This window comes from Pseudopipra pipra, chromosome 6, assembly GCF_036250125.1.
Source record: "Pseudopipra pipra isolate bDixPip1 chromosome 6, bDixPip1.hap1, whole genome shotgun sequence".
NCBI classification, from domain to species: domain Eukaryota; kingdom Metazoa; phylum Chordata; class Aves; order Passeriformes; family Pipridae; genus Pseudopipra; species Pseudopipra pipra.
In genome coordinates, this window is record NC_087554.1 from 62134869 (window position 1) to 62151145 (window position 16277).

At 50.8% G+C, this 16277-nt stretch overlaps 1 protein-coding gene across 1 annotated transcript; it reads right to left on the reverse strand.

The window, feature by feature from the left end:
- Positions 1–1010: 1010 nt before the first annotated feature.
- On the reverse strand, positions 1011–5897 carry LGALS3 (galectin 3). The gene is made up of 7 exons (XM_064659583.1): positions 5786–5897; positions 3449–3502; positions 3301–3323; positions 2569–2991; positions 2321–2409; positions 1889–2057; positions 1011–1263 (listed from the first exon to the last, which is right to left on the reverse strand). The coding sequence occupies exons 3-7, from the start codon at positions 3316–3318 to the stop codon at positions 1108–1110; spliced, it is 855 nt and encodes a 284-aa protein (XP_064515653.1). The 5' UTR covers positions 3319–3323; positions 3449–3502; positions 5786–5897; the 3' UTR covers positions 1011–1107.
- Positions 5898–16277: the final 10380 nt, after the last annotated feature.

Consider the following 16277-nt stretch of genomic DNA (forward strand, 5'->3'; position numbering starts at 1 on the left):
TTGAGTACTAAACTTCAGTTATACAGATAGTTTCAGGTAGCTCTTAATGACTTGCCTGCTCTGGTCATTCATCAGCACAGTGAGAGGGATTCCTGACATGTGGAATCATAGAATGGTTTGGGTTGGAAGAGACCTTAAAGATCATCTCATTCCAACCCCCTGCCACCTTCCACTCAACCAGGTTGCTTCAACCTTGCCTTGAACACTTCCAGGGATGGGGCAGCCACAGCTTCTCTGTGCTGATGGTAGCAGAGTGCTGCTCTAGGCTGCTGGATCTGCTGGAAATGTTAAGGACTCTCTCTGTAACTTGGCATCCCCAAGGATTAAAGAAGCAACTGTTATAAAACACTATGAGACACATTGAAGAGATCTTTGGAAATTTCAGTAGTGGCCATTGAGCTGTTCTTGTTTTCCAGACAAGGCTGGAATGACTCACAGCAGAGGGAATGTACTTCTGTTTTCTTTTTTTACCAGCCTGACTCACAAGGTGAACTTTGCCAATAAACCTCCCCACCCTTGAAACCGGTCTGGACTCTTCCAGGAGTGAGGAGTGGAGAGGAGCACAGGGCTCGTGACCTGCTCCATGGAGTACGTAACACTTGTAGGAATTGGATCTCCTTTGGGAGGGAGGAGTAATCAGGAACACCCTGGTTTGGGCCACCAACTGTGCAGATGGGCCTTTGGAGCAGAGAGGGGGGACTTTTCCAGCCACAGTCTAATGGAGAGATTTTCCTTCCTCCACCTCTGAACCCCCTCCCGAAATACCTCAGGTCAGGCTCAGAGGCTCTCGAGTTATCCCTGTTTTCCAGTGCTTCCTAGAGGATTGCTGCCCTAGTTCACAGGACAGAATGCCACAGGCTGCTTTCTCAAGTGCTCCTGTCTGTAGAAATCAAACTGCTCCTTGTTGTTCCTCTGTCTCTACAGCAGGAATTCAGCTCCTTCCCCAGCTGAACTCAGCTGGCCCGGAGGGTGTCGCGTCTTTGGAGATCTCATTGAAAACAAACTTTACTCTGTGAAAACGTTTTATTACTTCAAAGTAGTCACGTGAGAAGGCACTTTTGTTACACCACAAAAGGAGCACCAAGTGGGCATGGAGTGCTCCCCTGGCTAAATCATGGTGGGCACGACGCTGGTGAGGGTGATGTCCCCCGCGATGCAGAGCTTGGTGACCTCGTTCAGCCTCTTCTCGCGGAAGTTGTACTGCAGCAGGTGAGCGTCGTTGACAGCCACCTTGAAGTGATCCGCCTCGCAGAGGATTTGGAGCTGAAATAAAAAAAAAAATCCAAATCAGCCAAAAAAAACCCATACTGGATTTGTTCCAGGAGAGGTTTTAAGCCACAAACTCGAGCGGGCTGGCACTGGCTGGAGGCTGCTGCTGAGTCCAGCCCCGTGGCATGTGGAGGAGCTGGTGCGGCAACTCTCAGCTGCAACACCAGTGACCTTTGCCTTCCCCAAAACTCTGCTGGGCTCTTCCTCCTCCGTGTTTTAGCCCACTTTCTTCCTCTTCCTGACCATGCCAGTCACTCGAAGCAGAACTCAGAGTAAACCTACTCTGCAGGAGAAAAAACTCAGGAATGCCAATGGGGAAAACGCATTAGAGAAACCTGTCCAACAACGGCTGCAGGACAACTGCACAGGAGGAGGATTTCATAATCCACGGGAATAACAGAAGTGGGGAGGTGCAGAAGGGAATCAGAATGCTGGGAAGGTGCTGTAGGACCTGCTGTGCTGGACAGCCAGGGAAGCACATGGGGTGGCTGCCCCAGAGGCACCTCTGGGAGCTGATTCCTGCGCAAAAGCATCAAGGTCCTTACATGGATCTTGTTGCCCAAACCCTCCCGGAGCTACTGGCACACTGAGACTGAGCTGGGAGGGGGTTTTATGGTACCTTGAAGGGTTTTCCAGCTTCAAATGGAAACCTGGGAGCTGTCCTCTCCTCCTTCCCCCAGTTTTCATGGAACTTCGAATTGCAGACGATGACTTTCTTGTGGTCTTCGTTGAAGCGGGGGTTGAAGTGGAAGGCAACGTCATTCCCCCTCTTGAAATCCAGTGAAAACCTGCCAAGACAATAATGGATTCACTGCTTTTTCCAAAAAAGCCCTGGGTTCTGTTAAAGGGCTTCCCAAAAATAGCAGAAAGGAAACCCCCCACACCCTGTTGGGCATCAACAGGGCATTTACACACCTTATTTAGTGTAATATTTGATGGTACACTAGAGAGGTGTTATTCAGGAATGGAAAGCAACTTCCAGCCCCCCATGCTCCACCCAGCAGTGCTCCATGGAAAGCCCTCCACCCCCAGTGCTGGACACCCCCAGTACCTGTTTGGATGGGGATTCACAGTCCCAGTGATGGTGATGAGCATCCGAGGCATGAGTCCTGCCTGCAGGGGCAGCTCGAAGGGGACTCTCTGGGAGACAACAGGGATTTTGTGTTAGCAAAAAAACATGTCAAAAGCCAAATCCCACCCTTGCCATCCCCCAGGGACGGCCAACCCCAGGTCCTTCCCACAGCCAAGCAAAATCAGGCACTGAGGACAGAAACCCTTATAATATGACGGAGCTGTTACCATTGGAGGAGTTGGTCCTCCCTGCGGAGGAGGAGGCCCAAATCCAGGGGCACTGGGTGGTTGTCCTGGGGCAGGAACCGGCCCAGGTGCTGTTGGTCCTCCAGGGAATGCTCCAGGTGCTCCCGGTGCTCCTGGATACGATCCGTGTCCTGCTGGTCCTCCAGGATACGCTCCCGGTGCTCCAGGATACCCTCCTGGTGCTCCGGGATATGCTCCCGGTGCTCCTGGATATGCTCCTGGTGCTCCTGGATATGCTCCCGGTGCTCCAGGGTAGGCCCCTGGTGCTCCAGGGTAGGCCCCTGGTGCTCCGGGATACCCTGGGAATGCCCCAGGAGCCGGTGGCTGGTTCCCCCAGGCCGGCCAGCCCTGGGGTGGGTTGGCACAGGGGGCTGGGTTGTTGCTGTTGGACAAGGCATCAGATAACTGGGGACAGAGGGAGAGGAGCAGGGTTAGGTGGGGAAGAGTCATCCTGGGATGAGGCTGAGTTCTCCAACATCCACCCTTTTTAGCCTGCAGCATGTCCCAGGGCAAGAGCTCAACTCTAAACTGCTCCCCGGGGGAGTGCCTGGGCTGGGATTTCCAGAAGCCAGTAAGTGCTGATGTAACTCGAGTGGATTTTGGGATTTACACAGGTTAGCAAGGACATGTTCCCATCCTTTCCAGAGATTCCCACTTCAAGGCAACATGCCAGGCCTCCCCCCCCTTTCTTTTTTTCAAGAAATCCATACTCACGGAGAAACCGTCCGACATTTTTCCTAAAACGAAAGGACAGAGGGTGTTTCAGTCACTTTTAACAAGCACCATCCGAAAAACAGATTTTTTAAGAGACTTACAGTTTACAGTGGCAATTGTTGGAAATTGCTAAGTTCCCATCACGTACCTGCCTGTCAGAGCCGAGAGCTCCGGTGCCACAGGTCAAATCCTGGTCGGATACCTGTGAGATAAATGGGGGTCACTGCCATGAGCAGCCTGAACACTTGGGGGTGAATCCAGCCCAGATGCTCTCAGGATAAAACCCATCACTGGGCTTACAACACTGCCAGTGTTATTCACCTCCCCAGCCCTGAGGCACCTTCTGGGAAAAGATTCCCATAAAAAACAGAATCCCGGGGGGGGTCTGAAGCAGGGAACAGGAGCTGTGTGGGGGCTAAAAATCCAGCATAGCACACCAGAGACATGCAGCCACCTCACCACACGCAGGGTGGAGGCCTGAAATGCTGAGAGGAGGGTGGCAGCCATGGATACAGGTCCCCTTTCTCCTCTGGTGTATCCATAATTTCTCCATACTGGCCAGAGAGCACTGGAGGAGGGACATTCCAGGCCAAAGAATAAAAGCTGTGGCCACTCCAGGCCACAAAATAAAAGCTGCTTGACGAGTGTCCACACCACTGCAGGGCCAAACACACACCTACCTGTGCACAGGAATAGCCTGAGTTGGGTTCCTCCCATCAAAGGGAGCATTCATAGAAGAGGGAAAATAAAAAAAAAAAAAAAAAAAGGGAGAGGCAAAAGCAGGGAGAGAAAAGGAAAATTCCAAATTGAAAACAGAGAAGGCAAATTCTCTTTGAGAGCAGCATTCAGATGCACAAAGCTCACAGCAGATGTGGCTGCCTGGCCTCAGGAATAAAAAAACCCCAAGTTTCACAACCCACAAGCAACCCCTTTGCCAGTAAAACACTCATTCTCCTGAGCCCATGGGGTTTTTAAGGCAGCCTCTCCACCAGCATCCAGGAGTGTTTGGACAGCCTGTATCTTCCAGGGGTTTTACTTGCCTTCTGGGCTCTTTTCAAGCCTTTGGCTTTGCCATTGGTTTGCCAGGTGGAGCTGGGGGTGCACACTGAGCTCCTGACAGCTTCCCTGGGATGGATCCAGATGGGTCAGGTTTGCTTGGTGCTGCTCTGATGGGAGTTCCCACATGATCCCCCTTTTCTCCTGCAACCCCTCAAGGAGAAGTAGTGTTGCTCCCTTCAGCCCTGGTGGGACAGGGTGCCAGGAGTGTCATGTCTCCCTGGCCAGGTCTGGTATTTGTACCAGTTTGGTATTTGTAACCAAAGTCTTCAAAACCCACTAATCCTCTGCCACCAAACAGTGCTGCCAGCTTGGAGCCTGGTGGTGACCCTCTTCTCTGAGCCACTGCAGTGCTGGAGCCCTTGGATACAGCTCTCTGGGAATGCTCCAGTGGGTTTTTTGCCTGCTGCCACGGGAAGGGGTTTTCTTCCACCTTCTTTGGCAGCGCCTCAACGATGTATTCCATAGAATCACAGGATAACTGAGGTTGGAAAAGCCCTCCAAGATCACCAAGTCCAAATGTTCCCCCAGCACTGCCAAGCCCACCACTGACCCATGACCCCAAGTGCCACATCCACACGGCTTTTAAATCCCTCCAGGGATGTGGACTCCACCACTGCCCTGGGCAGCTGTGCCAGTGCTTGATAACCCTTTTAGTGAAGAATTTTTTCCTAATATCCAATCCAAACCTTCTCTGACACAACTTGAGGCTGTTTCCTCCTGTCCTGTATCTTGTTCCCTGGGAGCAGAGTCCGACTCCCCCCGGCTCCACCCTCTTTTCAGGGAGTTGTAGAGAGTGAGAAGGTCCTTCCTGAGCCTCCTTTTCTCCAGGCTGAGCCCCCCCCAGCTCCTCTTCATCAGACTAGTGCCCTAATTTCCAACAGCATTTGGGCAGCCGAGTTTGAACTCCCTGGATCTCTCCCCCACAGTTCTCTGAGCTCTCCCCGACCTGAGGGCGGATCGGCTGCAGGGAACATCCCAGAGCCAACGTCCATAAAACACCCCGAGTATTCCCTGTATTCACACCAAGTGGGAAACCTTCTGTTTGGGAAAGAACCACAGGTTTTCTCCCCGTCGGCGCTATTCCCGCAGCGCCTTTCCCGGGTGTGTCCGGGTGTCCGCAGCCTCCCGCGCCCCGACACTCCCTCCCACCCCTCCGCCTGGGTTTTGGGGCACGGGTAGGGCCACCCCGCGAGCCGCAAACAGCCTCGTAGATGCTTAATAGTCATCACCCCACCATTATCCCGAGCATCCCCCAAAACCAGCAAGGGCTTTCTGTGCATCCCGGACGGCCGCCCTGGGAGCGAACGCGTGTCCCACCTCCCACTCCCAGGCGGACGAGCGCACCCTCAACCCATCCTTTTCGAGGATATGTGTGCCTTGTCCCCCCGGGATCCCCCCGGGATGCCCCCGGGGCCCATCCCCTCACCTGCGTGCGGCGGCTCCCGCGGCGTCTCTGGGCTCCCGCACCGGGACACGGCGGGATCCGCCCGCAGGGGCGGGGACGGGGCGGGCACCGGGAGCGGCCACCCACGGGGTGCCCACGCCGGGGAGACCCGTGACAGCTCGGGGACAGCGTCTGGTTTCCCTTTATCAGGCGGTGACACCACCAAGGGCGGGGGGAATCCACAGGGAATCGCTTGGTTTCCTCGCGGTTTGTGCCTCGCGCGTGTCCATTCCACGCGCGGCTTGATCCCATTTCCCCGGGAGATCCCCTCCCCGCCTGGAGTCACTGCCGGCTGTTTGTTCCTGCAAGAGATTTGTCTGTGCATGTCTCGGCTCCACACCCCCCCCAGCTTTAGTGAAGCTCAGTAAAACACAAATTGGCTTCTAAACTACCAAAAATAAAATAAAATAAATAAATTAAAATAAAAGCCTTGGGGGCTGGCAGAGGACGGGCTCTGGGAAGCCGTAAGAGGCAGCTGGAATTTCAACAAGCCCAGTTTTATTTGAGGTTGAGGGTGAATCATCTCCAGTTTGCTCAATGGGCCCCGCAGCTTAAAGCAACGGAAACGGAAAAGGTGGTTTTGTGCTGAAATTCTGCTCTGCTGCACCCTGCTCCTGGGGGAAGGGAAGGGGAAGAGAAAGAGAAAGAGAAGAGAAAGAGAAGAGTAAAATGGGATGGAATAGAAAAGAGTAGATTTCATTTGGAAGACACCCACAATGATCATCTAATCCACCTGCCTGACCAATTCAGGGCTGACCAAAGTTTATTAAGGGACCCACCCTTTAATTGGTGTCATTACAGGTGTAGAAACTGCTTCTTCAAGGCAGCAGCTGAAACTACCAGGTTTAGCTGACACTGCAGCTGATGTTCAAAAAAAAAAAGGGAAAATCTGTTGACTTTTATTTTAGTATAAATTATTCTGTTTCAGCTCTGCTTGTCTAAAAGATTGGGCTTCAGAGAGAGCAGCCTCCTCTCCACTGGGGCACCAGCCTGGATTTTAACATCCTTCAGCTTCATGTAACACTTGTCACAGGGATTCAGACCAAACTTAAGTGTGTAAAAATGTCTGTGGGGGTGGTTGGGAACTAAGTATTTCAGGGAATTAAGTATACATTAATATATTATTATATTATTATATATTAATATATTATTATATTAATATATTATTATATGTTATATTTTAATATAATATTATGTATTTTAATATAATATTAATGTAATTATTATATTAATATATTAATATAATAAGTCTATATTCCTTAATTTCAGGAATTAAGTATAAATATTATATACTTAATATATATTAAGTGTATTAGTATACAAGAAATATACTTAATCAGGGAGTGTTGCTCAACTTGCCTCTCACAGCACCCAACCCACCCCATAGTGAATAGACACCACGATGTCTTGGGGGGTGTTTTAGGGTAAAGGGACCCAGAGAGGATTTAAGCCAGTTCTGCTGAAGGATCCCTGATACATGGCGTGAGGATCTGGAGCTTCCCGAGCCTGTAACACAGGCAGGAGGAGATCCCTGCTCTTCAGAAGGACCCTGCAAGTCCTCCTTCCAACACCTCCCTAAAACAGCCCCTCTGAGAGGACATAAACCAGGTGCACAAGTGGATTAAAGTGACTGGCACCAAGTGCTTATGAGCAGGTTTTGATGGGACAAGAGGAAACTGCCTCAGGTTGCACCAGGGGAGGGCCAGATTGGATGTTAGGAAAAATGTCTTCACTGGAAGGGTGATCATGGGACAGGCATTGGAACTGGCTGCCCAGGGATTTAAAAGCCATATGGACGTGGCACCTGGAAACATGGGTCAGTGGTGGCCTTGGCAGTGCTGGGGGAATGGCTGGACTCGATTATCCCTTTTCCAGTCTAAAAGATTCTGTGATTCTATGCTTTCAGGTACTGGTGACTTCTGCCTTCACAGACAAGGCTGTCCTTAGTGCACAGTTTTTTCCCTTCCTCCCCAAGACTCCCCCCAGATGTCTTTGGCGAGGGAGATTTTCATCAAAAGCCTCTATTGCTATTTTCAGGATTTCACTTGAACGCTCCAAAACTTACCAGAAAGGTTTGCCTGGCTTCTTTTCCAGTTCCAATGCCATAAACTTTGTGCTTCCAGTTATGCAGCAGACACATAGTATTAAAAAATTACGTGACCACAAGCCAGTGAATAGACAAATCAAAATGTGAGCTAATTCCTTCACTTAAATAAACCCAAGCTGCAGCGAGGATGGTGAGTGAGGTCGGACAGGGCTTGGAGCAACCTGGGCTAGTGGAAGGTGTCCCTGCCCATGGCAGGGGGTTGGAATGAGATGGGCTTTAAGGTCCCTTCCAACCCAAACCATTCTGTGATTCAGCATTCATGGGGGGCAGGGGGTTGCTGAGACGTCCAACGATGCCCCCACGTCATCTGAGTCACCCTGTGGTGACTCACACGGCCTGAGCGAGGTGTGGCCACTGCGGTTTTACACTTTTGCCTCTCGGGATTGGGAAAAGGGAGCAGCTGGTTTATTGCCAGAGCTCTGAGCGGGCAGGGCAGGGCAGGGCAGGGCAGGAACACCTGGGCTCTCCCTGCGAGCCGAGCTGTAACTCCCAGCGATCCCATCCCTCACTCGCAGCGTTGGGATGCCCGGCCGAGCAACCCCGGGCTGGCTGCTCTTCAAAAGTGGATGAAGAATTTAGTCGTGCCTTAAAAAATGAGCATATTCTGTGGGTTTGGATTTTTTTTTTTTTTAAAGCACTCCTAATTATCCTGTTTGCTTTAGAGACTCTCAGGGTAAAATGCAGCCCCCCTCAGTGCCACAGACAATTTAAAACCACGAGGTGGGAGATGGAGGACCCAGGGAGGCAGGTTGGCCACAAGAGCACCCCATTCCTTAGGGATGTGCTCTTCACTGCAGCCAAACACAGTCTCTAAGCACAATTTTCTTTCCTCCCCATTTTAAAATGCCCAGCATTTATCCAGTAGCAAGAGCTGAGTGATGCATAACATTGGCTGGGTTTGGCTGGGGGAGAGTTAATGTTCTTCCCTGGAGCTGGTAGAGGGCTGTGGTTTGGGTTTGTGTTTGAAAGAATTTTGGTAACACAGGGATGTTTTGGTTCTTGCTGAGCAGTGCTTACACATGGATTCTCTGCTCCCTGCCCCACCCCACCGGCAGGGAGGCTGGGAGGGGACACATGTGACTCCAACTGGCTGATCCAAGGGATATTCCATGCTGTGTGGTGTCATGCTCAGTATATAAAGCTGGGGCAAGAAGGAGGAAAGGGGGGATGTTTGGAGTGATGCCGTTTGTCTTCCCAAGTCACCGTTGCATGTTGGATTCCTGCTTTCCTGGGGATGGCTGAGCCCCTGCCTGCCCGTGGGAAGGAGGGAATGAATTCCTTGTTTTGTCCACTTGTGGGTGGCTTTTGCTTTCCCTATTAAACTGTCTGTATCTCAGCCCATGAGTTTCCTTACTTCTACCCTTCCAATCCTCTGCCCATCCCACCGGGGTAAAGCGAGCGAGAAGCTCACAACAAACGGCCTCAGAGTCATGGGATCACAGAACTACTGAGGGTGGAAAAGACCTGTAAGATCCAGCAATAAGGCCAGAGATGAGTTAATTATCTCAGTTGCACAATGGGCTCAGGGTCAGTCCAGGACTGGGGGTAACTCACCCACCAACTCTGGGTCCCCAAGGCACTCGGGCCTCGACCTGTGGTCACATATAAATGAGTTTGCAGTTCCAACTCAGAATTATCCACCCTTCATTTGGTCCCAGTGCCCTTTATGCTGACTGACACTAGGAGTTAGTGTCTTCTGCATCTTCTGTTCTTGTGGATACTCAGTCTCCCAGAGGCAAAAGACCCCACCCCAAGGGATAATCAAACTCTGTGAAGTTAAATAACCTTAAAGCAAGCAATTTCAAACTATTTAGTGGAAATTGATAACCAGAAAGCTGCTCTTCTCTGTTTGATCATAAATTAACTTGAAGAAAATCAAACTAGAGGGCAAGAAGCTCGATGGCACAAGAGACTCAGTTCCCTTCACAGAGCAGAACAACCCACAGGCACATGATTGTCTCAGTCTCATGATTTTCTGTGGCCTGACTCGTGTTTGGAGCTGGCAGCACCCCCCTGTGCAATGTTTGGGCTGCAGATCTGCCACTGAGGCCGAGCCTGGCACAATTCCAAAGTGTTAAACTCGGCCATCATCTCTCCTTCCTCCCTGTGCAACATCCCAGCCTGGGGAACGGGAACAGTGACAATGTCACCTCCTTCCTCAGAGCCAGGAAAGAAGTTCCCAGTGCCACAGGTGCCTCTGTGGAGCCCCACACTGCACCTCCCCCAGGGGTCATTGCACTCTCAGCCCTGCATTCCAGTGGCTGAGTCACCTCCGACTCTCCTCAGCAATAAAAAAGGGCATTGCAGCAAAATCAGGCAATGAGAATCTCCAGGAATCTCCTCCCTGACCTGCCAGACTTGTGCAATGTCCTTCCAGGACTTCTGAGAACAGGGAATTGAATGGCCCATTCCAGAGCTTCCTTGGCTGCACCACTCACCTCCCCCTCTCCAAACATCATCTTGCCCCAGCACTGGTGAAAAACTCCATGAGAGGGAGGTTGAGACCTTCAGTAGCTCAAGTTTGATGGTAAAGAAAGGCAAAATCAGCTGATAAAGAGCCCGGATCTCACAGCCCCACCCCTACTGCTCACATGTACCAGCAAGTCTGGCCTTGCTCTCTTTATCTTCCTTTTATTCTCTCTTTATAAAGCACAAAGCAAAACTCCTGCCTTTGCAGCTTCCCCCTCCTCCTGGAAAACAGAGGAGTTTCACTGGTGTGAAACTGCAACTCATCCAGTCCCCTCTGGCTCTGACCTTGCCAGGAGAACAGCAAGTCCAGTCCATTCCGCCCCAAAAAGCTTCACCCAACTCTTAACCCTGATGCTGCAGATGAGCAAAACCCTGTTACAGTTTGAAGCTTTTATATTATTAAAGATGAAGAAATGAGAAGCACTTTGGTGCTGGTCTGAGCACTAAGTTGCTTTTCAAGCGTTAAATGAGTCTTGTAGCAAATTGTGTCAACAGAGATTTACAAAAGTCCTCAAATCCACACCCCCCCCCGGCTCCAAACTTCACAGTAATTACATCCTCCTCTGCTGCACAAACCTCTGTGCAGACTGATGCCCAGGGGTCCTTAAGGAGGATCCTTCATCCAAATGTTATTAAATAACTGGATGAGAAGCGCCTGCAGTGACCCCAAACTCCTGAGCAGATGGGGTGAAACACCCCTGGGGCTTCTTGCCATCAAAACCCGAGGTCCTGGTGCTTCTCTTGCCCACTCTCTGTGCTTGCCCAGAGACACAACTGACCCATCCAACCTCACAGAAACTCATCCATCCTAAAAAGCCCAAAGGAATGGTGCTGTGCTGCAGGAGGGGATGGAATCAGTTCAAACCAACACCCACCAAGGGCAGGGTGAACCCCAGTTGTCTCTTTGAGTGTAGCACCCAGAGATCCAGGAGGCAGGTGGAGGGCTCACACAGCCAGCTTGTTGCCTCCAGCTTGTCCAGATCCAGCTTTGCCACGGGAAAGATGCTCCATGAGGAGAGTAAAACCCCTGTGTGACACCACACTGAGCACACGGGGCTGGGAAGAAAATAGGAGTGTCAAAGAAAGCCAGGACAGCTCAGCCTGTCACCAAAGAAAGAGAGAGACATGTTTGCATTATTTGTGGCACTACAAACAACATTTAGGACATCTCTGATGGGACATGAAGAAAGCTGCAGTATCACCCAGTCTGAAGAGTTTAAAATAACTTTATTACACAACAATCATAGACTCACCGAGGTTGGAAAAGACCTTTGAGATCATCAAGTCCCACCTCAGTGGGTGGCTTTTGTAATAGCTCAGGAAAACAGGAGAGATGGAAAGGGAAGAGCTTTGCAGGAGTCCCTTTCCTTCTTTCCTGTTTGCAGAGCACAGAAAATTCTCCTATGAAACCTTACACTAAACAGGGCTCAGATTTAAATCCCATGCACAGCATTTGTGTTCCTCCTGCAGCAGTCAGACCTCAGGCAGCGCAATAAAGCACATGCAAAGATGCAAGAGAGTCACCAAAATGTTGTTTTCCTCATTTTCTTTATCAAGTTCAGTGTTAAAAATAATTCATACAGGATACAATCATCTCTGCCTGGAGGCCTTGCCAGGGGAAGTGGAGCAGCAGCAGTGCCCTCTGCTGATGAGCAGGACGGTGGAGAGCAAAGTCCAAGGGACCACATGGGGCTTGGCTTTTACACAGAAGTCACCGGCTCTTTTTTCCAACATCTTAATTTTTTTTTGGCCCGCTCAGAGCAGGTTTTGCTCAGTGCCTCTCCATTCCTGCTCTCTTTTTAGCAGCTCTGACACCCAGGAGAGGAGCATCAAGGCAAGGATCACAACCAGGCAGCTCAGACCTATGGATGTGATCACCCTCATGTTCCAGGTTACGTGGTGTTGCTCACACTTGGTCTTCCAAGTGGGAAAACAGGACAAAATCCAGGTTGAAATGCAAACATGGAAGCCTGAAGTAGAAGCTGCTGAGGCTTTGAAGTGCCTGGATTAAAAACTTCCAGGATAAACAACTCTGTCTCCTTGAGGAACATCGATGAACTCCTGCCTTACACAGCCCAGTGTGCAGTGAGAACAGCACCAGGGTATTAAAGCATTAATTCTTCCCACTTTCAGCAAATTTTAAGTTATTCTGCCACCTTCTCTGTGCTGGAGGGTGTTGCCTGTAACTGATGGGAATACAGGCAAACTGGAAAGCTGGGGATTCACAACCCCTCTGAACCATTTCTGTCACACAAAGCACTATAATATAAAGCTTTTCACATCATGCAAACTAAGCAGGTTCTTGTGAAAAGGTACCATAGTACAGTTTTACTTTTAATTATCATTTAACAGCTTAGTGGAGTATCCTGATAAATGCCCCTTGTAGCAGACACTGGGTTCCCACCAGAAGCCCCAGATCTACCCCAGGACTACACTGCATTCATGAGCCAGAGGAATCACAGAATATCCTGAGTTGGAAAGGACCACAAGGATCATCCAGCTCAACTCCTGGCCCTGCACAGACACCCCAACAGTCCCACGCTGTCCCTGAGAGCTTTGTTCCAACACTCTTTGAGCTCTGGCAGCCTTGGGGCTGTGCCCACTGCCCTGGGGAGCCTATTCAGTGCCCAGCCACCCTCTGGGTAAAGAATTTTTTCCTAATATCCAACCTAAATCTCCCCTGACACAGCTTCAGGCCTTTCCCCATTCATGCCAAGCCCAGGAAGTCACGAATGAAATGCAGTGTCATTTGTCACCTTTTGAATTTATCTTGAGAAGGGATAAATTCCATGTTTGCTTTTAATCAGGCACAGAACAGAGTGAATTTCTTAAGAGCCATGGGGTGATTCTGGTGGGAAGGAACACCAGGAGGTTCCTAATTCCCACTTGGAGCAGGGCCAGATCTAAAGCCAGCCCAGGCTGCTCAGGCTTTATCCAGATGGCCCTCAAAGCCTCCAAGGATGGAGACCACATAACCTAATGTTGGATTGTCCTCAAGGGGAAAGTTTCTCCTTGTTTCTGGTCTGACCCTCTCACTTAAACTCATCCCATCACCCAGACTGGCAGCACCACGAGCTGGTCTTTGCTTTAGAATGCGGTCTCCACCCCCAACAGGAAGTTTTCCTCTTAAAACCTAAAAGTTATTCCCCCCATTTCACACTGAGGACCCCAGCTCCAGCCTAAATGTCACTGGGAACAGTGACAGTAACAGGACAGGGTACCCACAGAATGGTTGGGGCTGGAAGGGACCTTCAAGCCCATCTCATTCCATCCCTTGCCATGGGCAGGGACACCTTCCACTATCCCAGGTTGCTTCAAGCCCTGTCCAACCTGGCCTTGGGCACTTCCAGGGATGGGGCAGCCACAGCTTCTCTGGGCAAAGATCCAATCTTTAATAGTTTAAACAGCTCATGCTCCCCAGGATCCCTCTCTAGCTCAGAGAAATGAGTTCCTCTGAGGAGCAGGAAACAAAATGCTGATGGTGGAGTTGTGCCCCTGCTCCTCTTCTGGATGAGCTTCCTCCCGCTGACAAACAGCCCCATCCAAGGCCATGGCCCCACTTACACCACTCTCTGCAGCAGCCTTTTGCTCTGCCCCACTCAGGGTTAAATCCAAGAAGGCACCTGGCTTAGAGGTAACTGTGGTGGTGGCAGAGGGAAGAGGGGGAGTGACAGGGAGATGTTTATCAAGCCATCACCACTGCCAAGACAAATTCAGTGACTGACAGCACAGACTGATGCAGGAGGGTTAATTGCTACAAGAATTGCCTCCCCTAATCACAAGCACATGAATCTGCAAGAGCAGGGAAGATCTTGTGCAGACAACAGGAGGAGGACCTGAAATGAAACCCGAGGTGTGCCAGTGACTGCTCAGCACAGCCCTTCCCTGCCCTGTCGTGAGAAAGTTGGACCACAGGCTTCCTGATTTTATCTCCCCATCTCTCATTTAACAGGGAGGGTTCCCTTTGGAGAGTGATAACAGGGGTGAACCTTGTAATTTAGCTGTATCGTAACTCATGATCTGCTGCACAGAGGATACAAAGTCCTGGTTCTCCTGCCTTCCCTGTCATCAAATGGGACAACCTGAACAATCCGTGAATCTCTGAAACAAAAGTATCACAGAACCATGGAATGGTTTGGGTTGGAAGGGACCTTAAAGACCACCTACTCCACCCCCCTGCCATGGGCAGGGACACCTTCCACTATCCCAGGTTGCTCCAAGCCCTCTTCAACCTGGCCTTGGGCACTTCCAGGGATGGGGCAGCCACAGCTTCTCTGGGAAACCTGCTTTCAACATCCCTGAGAGATCCTGCAGGCAGGAGTGACCAAACAGATGTTACCTCGCTGTTAACAACTTACGAGCAGGGGTGTTTTTAGTTCACTCAAATTCCACTGAACTGTGAGAGCAGAGGGGAAGTTACAGCAGGTGCTCCTGCTACAGCTACCTTGGAAATGGGAAAACTAGGCCAATACTGAGTGAAACATGGAAGTGTGATGTCCATGGAGCCATCATCCCTTTCAGACCGTGACCCTCAGTCCCACGAGCTCTGCCCAAGCAGCAGCACACACACAGGGATCCACAGGGATCAGCGGCTCCGGGTGGAGCCAGGGCAGTGAGTGCAGAGCACATTCCCAGTGCCACAAATACCTCCATCCACCCACGGAGCACATCCAGGTCCAAGTCCACTCGGGATCATTCCCCAGGGGTGAGCACACCCTGGTGTGTAACGCGGTGACAGTTATTCCTCCAGCATGGATGAGCTGACTGGAAGCTTTATATGAAAGTTGGAACTTGCATTTCTTGATTTGCCAGATGACACCCAACATGCCAGTGCCTGGAGAACAACAGCTGCTTGGTGCGTAGGGAATTGCACCCCAACAACTGGAATTTTGTGCTTAACTTAGAAACAGGCAAGCCAACATTAATGAAAATAGGTATGGGACATTTCATCCTTCCTTAGATGCCAAAGGGTTCTCACAGCACAGACTCAGGGCAACCTTCCCATTAAGGGGGAAGGTGTCCCTGCCCACGACAGGGGGGTTGGAATGAGATGATCTTTAAGGTCCTTTCCAATCCAAAGCATTCTGTGATTCCATGGTTGCCATCTCTCCCTCTGGACAGTGTGGAGGCAGTTTGGACAGGCTGGTCAGTGAATCCATGGCAAAGCCCGTGCACAGAAATGGGTCCGGACTTGGCTGCAGAGACTTTGGGCACCTGCCTTCCCAACAGGAGAGCAGAACTAACACATCCTACAGCGTGGTCTAACTCTGCACTCACCACTTGGCAAGACTCCTTGGAATGGTTTTTCCAAACCTCTCCTAAGAATCATTGAATCATTAAGATGGGAAAAGCCCTTGGAGACCATGAGTCCAACTGTTTCCCAGCACTGCCAAGCCCACCACTATCCCATGTCCTCAAGTGCCACATCCCCACAGCTTTTAAATCCCTCCAGGGATTGGGGACTCCACCACTGCCCTGGACAGCTTGTGCCAATGTCCCACCATTCTTATAGTGCAGAAATTTTCCTGATATCCAATCCAAACCTCTCCTGGCACAACTCGGTGTCGTTTCCTCTCGTCCTGCCCCTTGTTCCCTGGGAGCAGAGCCCGACACCCCCCCAGCTCCCCCCTCCTGTCAGGGAGTTGCAGAGCCAGAAGGTCCCCCCTGAGCCTCCTTTTCTCCAGGCTGAGCCCCCCCAGCTCCCTCAGCTGATCCTCCTAGGACTTCATCCCCCCTAAAATATTCAACCCAAGTGTTTTGCGTTTGCAGGGCACCAGCAATTAACATAACTGGATCAGGATGCCCATTTTCACCTCTACCAATGCACAGGAGTTGCAGAGACAATTCATCTGAGGAATCCAGAGGAATGGAGAATCCCACAGCTGAAGTCAGGATAAA

Bases quoted from the DNA above. Each gene is read 5' to 3' on its own strand.
- LGALS3 (XM_064659583.1), bottom strand. The intron at 2,410-2,568 runs GTAACAGCTCCG...GTTGTCTCCCAG, and splicing joins GAGGACCAACTCCTCCAATG to AGAGTCCCCTTCGAGCTGCC. The intron at 1,264-1,888 runs GTACCATAAAAC...TTTTTATTTCAG, and splicing joins AAGCTGGAAAACCCTTCAAG to CTCCAAATCCTCTGCGAGGC.